This window comes from Tupaia chinensis, unplaced genomic scaffold, assembly GCF_000334495.1.
Source record: "Tupaia chinensis unplaced genomic scaffold, TupChi_1.0 Scaffold000578_2, whole genome shotgun sequence".
Lineage (NCBI taxonomy): Eukaryota > Metazoa > Chordata > Mammalia > Scandentia > Tupaiidae > Tupaia > Tupaia belangeri.
In genome coordinates, this window is record NW_006160094.1 from 1286320 (window position 1) to 1296267 (window position 9948).

The 9948-nt window shown below is 40.8% G+C and overlaps 1 protein-coding gene across 4 annotated transcripts in view; it reads right to left on the bottom strand.

Moving 5' to 3' along the window:
- The window catches only part of ARHGAP12 (Rho GTPase activating protein 12), a 119070-nt gene extending 109537 nt beyond the window's left edge, over positions 1-9533 (bottom strand). For all 4 annotated transcript variants that reach the window (XM_006158279.3, XM_006158278.3, XM_006158277.3 and 1 more), the window contains exon 1: positions 8851-9533. In XM_006158279.3, the coding sequence (XP_006158341.1) occupies positions 8851-9528 (678 nt within the window). In that variant the 5' untranslated portion in view covers positions 9529-9533. The remainder of the gene's footprint in view (positions 1-8850) is intronic.
- Positions 9534-9948: the final 415 nt, after the last annotated feature.

A 9948-nucleotide genomic window follows, 5' to 3' on the forward strand; every position in this document is an offset into this window, starting at 1 on the left:
GAGACAGTGTGGGAGGAGGGTGGGACATGGCAGAGGGTGAGGGATAGGGAATCAAGGATGGAAAAAAAAAGCACAAAGTATACAAGACATAAGAAATGGAAAATTATTTGCTGATAACATGTATGTTGATGTGCTTGATTGAGCCAATATACAGTGTATTTTGGATGGAAAATTCATTTGTATGCTGTAATGATGTATAGTGAATTAATGTAAAAAAATAAATCCAAAGGGAAAAAAAAAAAAAGGTAGATGAAGAACCATATCACTCACTGCCAGAGAGTAAAATGCTCCACACCTGTCCCTGTCCCCTAAGCACACACAGTGCCAGTGGAGACGACACTGGGGAGCCTGGACTCCTACTCTAATTTGGCAGTAAAGAGGAGCCCTCTTTCCCCATTAGGGCAGTGTCAAAGGAAACCCATGGGAGATCCAGAAGCTTGACCACCACCCAAGCAGCAATGAGGCCATTGCTTTGCCCATGATACCAGTGGAGGTCGCATGGTCACATAACAAGGCGCTTCAACACCTCCCAAGCGAGAACCAGAGAAGATTTAGTGGGGAGTCAGGACTACTACTCTCTTCCAAGAGTTATGAAAAAACAGCCTTCACCAGTGTCAGGAAAGGTCCTCCCCACATCAAACAGAAACAAAACAGTAGCTCCTGCTTGGCAGGAGGAGCATGGTCAGAGCAAGACAGCTACATTATTAGGTTAAATAAAATCCAGAGCTCCATAACATAACAGGAAAGCCTGTATTTTAATCAAAAATAAATCATATTAAGAACCAGGCTATCTCAAAATGAATTAAAAAAGACAATCAATACAAGCTAACACCAAGGTGACAGAGATGTTCTAATTATCTGATACAGACTTTAAAGCAGCCATCAGGAAAATGCATCAGTAAGAAATTACAATCTTACTTGAAACTAATGAGAAAACAGAAGGTCTCCACAAATATAAATAGAAGGTCTCGGTAATGGGGGCCCAGCCTCGTGGCACAGTGGTAAGGTAGGTACTACTGAAGAGAAAGAAGCTGGATCCCACACGGCAGCCGCTGTGGCAACCCCTGACCTAGTCAGTCGCAAACACGCTCGGCATATGCATGAGGTCCAGGCTCTCACAGCTAGAGGACTGCAGGAAAGGGACCGTGGCCTGATCAGACCCCCTGGAGGATGCTCTCCGCCTCTTTGTATACACATGCACTCTATCATTAATTTCTCAGATAAATTAAAGAACTTTAAGAATAAATGTTGGAAATCAAAACAGTATTAACAGATATAGAAAATGCCTTTGGAGCCAGCAGTGGCAGGGTGGTAAGGTGGCTGGATCCCACATGGCAACTGTGTAGTTTGAATCTTGGACCCGGAGGCTTGAAAAATACACCAAGCACATGTGCGTGTGTCCCTCCTAAAAGGAGGGCGAAATGGAGAAGAGACTGCAGCATGACCATTCCCTGTGGCGCAGGGTGTGCTTTCTCACTTTCCTCTGTCTGTCGTTCTCTGGCCAGCACATGCACTCTCTGGAAAATTTAAAAAAAAAAAAAAGTCATAAAACCTTTGATCAGTTGACTGGATCCAGCTGGGGAAAGAATCAGTGAGCCTGAAGATTGCCAGAAGAAACTTCCCAAGACTGAAAGCAGGAAAAATACCAAAACACCTACACATAGACATACCAAGGCTCGAACTGGAGAAAACCAAAGAGAAGGAAAAAAAATTTTGAATGAAGCCGGGGGAAAAAACATCTTAAGTATAGCAAAACAAGGTAAGAATTACAACATAATTCTCATTAGAAACCAAACAAATAAAATGAGAATGGGCTGAAATAGTTAAAATGTTGCAAGAAAGGGACCAGCAGTTAGCGTAATGGCTGTCGCTAGACTCCCACGTAGTCCACCATGGTTCTAATCCCAGACCCGGTGGCTTAAAACTCACACCAGGTGCGTGTGTGTGCATGCCCAAGATCCCAAGAGGAGAATGGAGGAGAAGGGATTGTGGTGTGGCCATCCCCCCTGGAGGGTGATTTCTCGCTTTCTGTCTCTCTGTGTCTCTCTGTCTTTTTGGCAAGTGCACGCACCCTATAGCAAAAAACTCTCAAAAACAAAAATAATAATAATAAGTTAATGCTGGACCAGCAGGTGGCACAGTGGTTAAGGCACTGGACTGCTAAGTGGCCAACCACAGTATGAATCAGACCTGGCAGCTTGAAACACCCTGGGCACGTGTGCATGCATACCCAAAATCCCAAGAGAATGGAAGAGAATGGACTGTGGCACAGCCATCACCCATGAGGGATGGCTTGCTTTCTGTCTCTCTACCTCTCTGATGAGTACAACACACTCTATAGCAGATAAAAAATCTTTAGAAAAAAATGTTTTAAATTAATGCTGTTAACATGACATTACTCTCCAAATTGATCTACAGGCAGAAGGAAATCTCTATCAGAATTCCAGCTGGTTTCTTTGTAGAAACTGACAAGATGACTATAAACTTCATATGGAACTGCAAAGTACACAGAATAGATTAATACTCAAAAAATAACAATCATGGGCAGCTGACGGAGTGGTGGTTAAGGCAACCATGTCCCACACAGCCAATTACATGGCTCAAGTACTGGACCTGGTGGCTTGAAAAACATGCATGGCACATGTGTATGCATGGCCAAAATCCTGAGGAAGTAAGAAAGGGAGATTTCAGAAGGACCATCTCCCACTGTGGAGGTGCCTTCTCCCTTTCCCTCTCTCTCCCCATCCTGTGAGTATACACGCCCTCTGACAAATCTGTTAAAAAGGAAAAAAAACAGCAAAGGAGGAGAAGTAACTCTCTAAATTTTAAAACTCACTAAAAACTATGACTAAATGAAAAAGTCTAGGACAGGCATACAGATAGACATAAAGATCAATGGACCATAACTTAAGAGTTTAGAAACATATCTGGGGCCGGCAGGTGGCATGGTAGTTGGAGGAGCTTGACTCCCACATGGTGTACCGTGGTTCAAGTCTTGGACTTGGTGGCTTGTTTCCTCTCTCTCCCTCTCCCTCTCTCTCTCTCTCGTTAAAATTGAAAAATTATGATAATAAATAATTCTAAAAAAAAAGTTTAGAAACATATCAATGTGTCTATGGTCAAGTGATTTTTTTTTTTTTGAGAGGTTTTTCACTATAGGGTGCGTGTGCTCGCCAGACAGACAGAGACAGACATAGAGACAGAAAGCGAGAAATCCCCCCCCAGGGGGGATGGTCATGCCGCAATCCCTTCTCCTCCATTCTCCTCTCAGAACCTTAGGCACGAACGCACCCACGCCCGGCATGAGTTTTAAGTCACCAGGTCCGGGACGTGAACCGCGGTCGACTACGTGGGAATTCAGCGACATAGCCATTACGCTAACTGCTGGTTCCCTGGTCAAGTGATTTTCAAAATGGGTACTAAGACCATTTAACGAGGTAAGAAAGAATCTTTTCAACAAATGGTGCTGGGACAACGAGACAGCTACATGCAAAGGGGAAAAAAAAAACTGGACCCTAACTTTACACCATACATTAGCATGCACAGAAGCAAATCATCATGACTTCAGATTTAACAATGAATTTTTAGATATGACACTTAAAAGCATGAACAACAAAAAATAAACAAATTGCAGTTACTTAAAATTAAGAAGAATTGTGATTAAAAAGACAGATTGAAAAGAATGACAAAATGACCACAGAATTGGGGGAAATGTTTGCAAACCACATATTTAATAAAGAACTTCAATCTAAACCATATTTTTAAAAATTTTCTAAATTCGTAATAAAAATTGGGAAGGCCAACTGGAAAATGGGCCAAGAGGATGCAGTGGTTAAGGTGCTGGATTCCCACATGCCAAACCACAGTTTTAAGTCCCGGACCTGGTGGCTTGAAAATCACATTGGGTGCATGTGCATTCATGACCAAAATCCCAGGAGGAAATGGAAGAGAAGGGATCGAAGTGTGACCCTCACAGGAGGAGGAGGGGGATTTCTCACTTTCCTCTCTCCCTATCTCTAATTCTTAGCCTCTCTCTGGCAAGCACACATGCCCTATGACAAAAACCTTAAATAAATTTTAAAAAGCCAAGATCTTTTTTTTTTTTTTTTTTTTTTTTTAAAAGAAGTATTTACTGGGGCCAGCAGATGGTGTAATGGTTATTTTGCTGGACTCCCACATGGCTGACCACGGTTCAAGTCCTGGACCCAGCAGCATGAAACTCACACCAGGCACACACACATGCCAAAAATCCTGAAAGGAGAACAAAGAAGGGATGGCAGCCTGGCCATCTAGGGAAGGGAGGTATTTCTCACTTTCCCTCTCACTGTCTCTACCGCTCTGTCTCTCCAGAGAGCGTGCATACCCTATGGCAAAAATCTCTCTTAAATAAATTAAAAACTTAAAAGTTCAACAGGGCCCGCAGGTGATGCAGTGGTTAAGCACTAGGCTCCCTCATGGCAGATCACAGTTTGAGTCCCAGACCTGATGGCTTGAAAATCATGTGTACATATGTGCCCAAAATCCTAGAAGAAGAATGGAGGAGAAGGGGCTATGGTATGGCCTTGGAGGCGAAGGGATTGTAGAGCGGCCTGTGGTGATTTCTCTTCCTCTGTCACTGTCTCTCTTGAGTAAGAGGGCACAAGCCCTATGGCAAAAACTTCTAAAACTACAGAAAAGATAAAAAAAACTTTGCAACTCTGGTTAAAAAAAAAAAAAAAAAAAAAAATAAAAACTAAAGCATCTAAAAAAAAAAAAAAAAAATAAAAACTAAAGCATCTAAAAAAAAAAAAAAAAAATAAAAACTAAAGCATCTAAAAAAAAAAAAAAAAAATAAAAACTAAAGCATCTAAAAAAAAAAAAAAAAAATAAAAACTAAAGCATCTAAAAAAAAAAAAAAAAAATAAAAACTAAAGCATCTAAAAAAAAAAAAAAAAAATAAAAACTAAAGCATCTAAAAAAAAAAAAAAAAAATAAAAACTAAAGCATCTAAAAAAAAAAAAAAAAAATAAAAACTAAAGCATCTAAAAAAAAAAAAAAAAAAAAAAGAAGAAGAAGAAGAAGACATAGACTTTGTCCATGAATTAGAAGACTCAATAATGTTATGAGTCAATTCTTAGGGCAGAAGATGGCATTGTGATTAAGGTGTTGGACCCCTACATGGCCGACCATGGTTCACATCCCAGACCTAGTGGCTTGGTTTCTCACTTTCCCACTTTCCCTCCCCGTCTTTCTCTCTGTCTCTCTGATCAAACTAAAAATAAATAATAATTTCCTTATAAAGAATCAATTCTTTTTTTTTAAGAATGATTTGATTCCATTTGTTATTGTTATTATTATTATTTTTAATTTGACCTAAGAGAGGAAGAGAGAGAAAAGGACAGTGAGAAAGCAAGTCGCCAGGTCTGGGACTCGATCCATGGTCGGTCATGTGGGAATCCAATGCCCTTAACTACAACACCCCCTGCCGGCCCCAAAAGATCCAATTCTTTACAAATTGAGCTATAGATTTAACTCAATTCCAATTAAAGAAATTAAAACAATTTTATAAATATAATAAAACTGAATTTAAGCTCTATATGAAAAGGCAAAAAACCTAGAACAGCAACAAGATACTGAAGTAGAACAAAGTTGGAAGACATTATTTAATTTTAAGACTTAGTATGAAAGCTACATTAACCCAGACAGTGTGGTATAAGGAGAAGAACGGCACATAGATCAATGGAACAGAACAGAGGGCCCCGAAATACACTCACGGAGACTCCGTCAACTGATCTCTGACAAAGGAGCAAAGGCAAATCAATGGTAAAGGAAAAGTCTTTCAGCAAATAGTGTAACTACTGAATGGCTGGATGTATACATGCACATGTAAGAACTTAGACAAAGACCTAACATCTTCCACAAAAATTAACTCGAAACAGATCATACTGAGATACAAAATGCAAGACTATAAAAATTCTAGAAGAGAAATGAAAAGAAATATCTAGGTGACCTTATGTGTGGCAATGATTTTTTTAGATACAACAGTAAAAAATCATCCATGAGAGAAATACTTATTAAGTTTGGAACTTGACTAAAATTAAAATTTTCTGGGGCCAGCTACATGTCCTGGTGGTTAAGGGAGTCAGATCCCACACGGCTGGCCACATGGTTTAACACCTGTCCCCAGTGGCTTGAAAAATACATCAAGGGGGCCAGCAGGTGGTGGTTAAGGGTGCTGGACTCCCATGTGGCCAACTGCAGTTCGAATCCCAGACCTGGTGGCTTGCTTTCTCACTTTCCCTCTATGTCCTCTCTCTCTCTCTGTCCCTCTCTGGTCACATTAAAATAAATAAATAAATAATAAAGTTAAATTTAAAAAAATACCAAAAAAAGAGAAAAACACATCAAGCACATGTGTGCACATGCTCAAAATTCTGATAAGATATAGAAATGGAGGAAAATGGATTGCAGCGTGACCACACCCCACTGGGGAGTACTCTCCGTCTCTCCCACAACGTCCCATATGCCCATGTGGCTCCAGTACCTCACAGTGGTGCTCCACTGACTGCACTGGAGTCCATATCCCCTCTGGCAAATTTTAATCTGTGAAACACACATTAAGAGAAGAAAAAGCCACAGACTGGAAGAACCGATTTGTAAAACTTATATCTGACGAAGGATTTGCTTACAAAATGTACAAGGTACTCCAATAATTCAACAATAAGAAACAACCCGAGTAAAAATTGAGCAAAAGATCTCAACAGACATTTCACCAAGATAGAAAGATGGTAAATGTAAATAAGCCTGTGTAAGGATGACAAGGACAAACACCAACACGATGAGCCAGCCAGACTGTGGCACAGAGATAAAACATACGCCTATGAGGCAATCTCACATGGGAAGTTCCCAGTTCACATCCAGAGACCTCCCTGACTGTATAGGCACATACCTGCCCATCATCCCAGGCTGGCTGAAGGACAGCATCGAGACCTGTATATCAGGACCTTGCTAGAGATTCTCTCTCACGGGATCAGCAGTTGGCGTAACGGCTACGTCGCTGGACTCCCATGTAGTCGACTGCGGTTCAAGTCCCAGATCCGGTGGCTTAAACTCACGCCAGGCACATGTGCGTGCGTGCCCAAGATCCCGAGAGAAGAATGGAGATGGGATTGTGGCATGGCCATCCCCACCCCAACCCCCCACCCCGGTGAGGTTATTTCTTGCTTTCTGTCTCTCTCTCTTTCTGGCAAGTGTTTCGGAGAGCAAAAACCTCTCCAAAAAAAAAAAAAAAGAGAGAGAGATCCTCTCTTACACGTGTTCAGAATAAATTAAAAATAAAATTTTGAAAAGTAAATATAAAACAAAAATGAGATATGTTGACTAGAATGGCTGAAATAAAAAAACTGTAAAACCAAATGCTGATGGAGATGTGTAGCAACAGTAACTCCCATTCATTGTTAAAAAAAATAGTAAAGCCAGTTTGAAAGCTAGTGCGTTAGTTCGGCATTGTGTTATTGAACATCTATCTCTGACTGGGTGATTTATGAAGAACAGATGTTTATTTGACTTATGATTCTGAAAGCTGGAAAGCCCAGAAGCATGGGGCCGGCATGAGGCTGCCTCCAGTGCTCCATCACGAAATGGCCTACAGGAGCAGACAGGACAGTGCTTATACAGAAAGAGAAGAAACTGAATTCCCCACTTTCTGTTTGTCCCTCCCAATCTCCCAAGTTGACTGGACGGTGCTCTCCCATTAAGTCTCACCTCTTAAAGGTCTCAGTACTTCCCCAAACAATTGGGGACCAAGTTTCCAGAACTTGACCCTTTGGAGAATAAACCATTATGTAAATCATAGCAAACAGAAATCATAGTTTGGGTCCCAGACCCAGTAGCTTGAAAAACACACTGGGCACATGTGTGCATAAGGAGGGAGAAATGGAGAAGGGGTTGCAGCATGACAATTCTCCATAAGGGAAGGCAGGGTGCATTCTTGCTTTCTCTCTCCCCCTGCTCTCTCTCCGGCAAGTTCATGCACTTTCTGGCAAGTTAAAAGTACTAAAACAGATGGCATAATGGTTACATCGATAGATTCTTACATAGTCAACTGAGGTTCGAATCCCAGACCTGACCCAGAATTTCAAGAGGAGACTGGAGGAGAAGAAACTGTGGCATGGCCATCCTCCTTGGGGAGTGATTTCTCACTTTCCCTTTCTCTCCCTCTCCTTCTGTCTCCCTGTCTTGAGTACACATGCCCTACATCAAAAAAATAAAATAAAAATTTAAAAAGGTATAATCACTAGGTAAATTAAGTGACTTATTTGGGCCTTAAGTACAACTAGCAAGACAGAGATGACAAAACTTTTCCACAATTGAACCTTTGTATTTTTCTATAAAGGTACAGGAAGAATTATGAAAAACAGTCACCCTTTAAAAACCCTAAGAGATATTTTACATATTTCCTAGGTCTTTAAATCAGGTTAGAACCTAGGTACTCTGAAAATACAAAGCAATGCAAACAACTCTTAACTCTTAGAACGATTTTAATAAAAAGAAAATGTAGGGGGCCAGCAGGTGTCGTAGTGGTTAAGGTGCTAGACTCCCACATGGCCAAGTACAGTTCAAGTCTCAGACCTGGCAGCTTGAAAAACCACACGGGGTGTATGTGTGTGCCCAAAATCCCAAGAGGAGAATGGAAGAGAAGGAAAGGCAGTGTGGCCATCCTCCCTAGGGGGTGATTTCTCACTTTCCCACTCTTTTTCTGTCTCTCTCAGGCAAGCACCTCTGTCCTACGGCAAAATAAATAAATAAATAAATCTATGATCTTTTTATTAAAGTGGTACAAGTGTTTTATCATTCTATTTTTAATCTTACCCTTATCTGCTCAGTGGAGCTGCTGCTAAGTTCATCACCGGATTCAGAATCTTGATGGATTCTTTCTGAGACTTCTCCTGCTGAATCACAAGACTGTTCCTGGGTGAAGCTAGTTTTCTCTATGTCCAAGAACTCCGGACCAGGAAAGTGACCAAATAAGCGTGTCCTATTCTGGCTGGTAACTTTAGGAGAATGTGAGTCATTGCTAAACTTTCCGTTATTGTGGGTCAGGTCCAGGCTTAGGTTGAGAGTCTGAACTGGATTATAACTGGGTCCAAAATTCTGATTGGCATCACGGATAAGTCCTGTTCCTTGAACAGACAACGACGGCTTTCCAAAACTTGAAAGCTCAGGCAATTTGTTGACATTTTCTGTCGATCTCTGAAGATGCAGACTCTGTATCATTTTCATAGAACTATTTGGCAGTCCAACTGCCGGTTTAATAGGTGGCATTAGAGCTTTGCGGGTGACCTCCTTAACATACTGGGCTGGCACATAAAACGCTTTGGAATTCTCGTCTGGTTTGACCTGCCACCAGTCATCGTTGGTCTTTTTCACCAAGATATACCGCTCCCCTTGTTTTATCACAATCTTTCTGTCCTTTGCTTCATATTCATAATCATATTCCACTTCAATATACACTTGTCCTGGAACAGTCTTCCCACTTCTGTCAGCCATTTTTATTCAATAATATTCACCTCTCAAAAAGGATGGTATGCCACATTATGGCTCTGTGGCTTGTTGGATTAATACAGCTATTTAAGTGGAAAAACAGAATGAAGAAAAAAGTTAGCATAGTCTGGACTTGATATCTACTCATAAACATCCCATAATGGTCATTTGAAGAACATCACCTTCACATCGCAACCACAGAAAGTTAGCATGTGCCTGGTAGCATACATGCTGTCCTACATTAAAAATGCTTTTCGTCTATTGGTCACTGTAATCGCCATTTTTAGTCATCTATGATCAAAACCAAAATGAAAGACTAGAATAGTAAACATTAATTAGTCACACACAATACTATTAAAAAGTAACAATTGCTTTTGGCCGGAACTGCCATCTTCCAGTAATTAACCAAAATGACGATTACAGTGA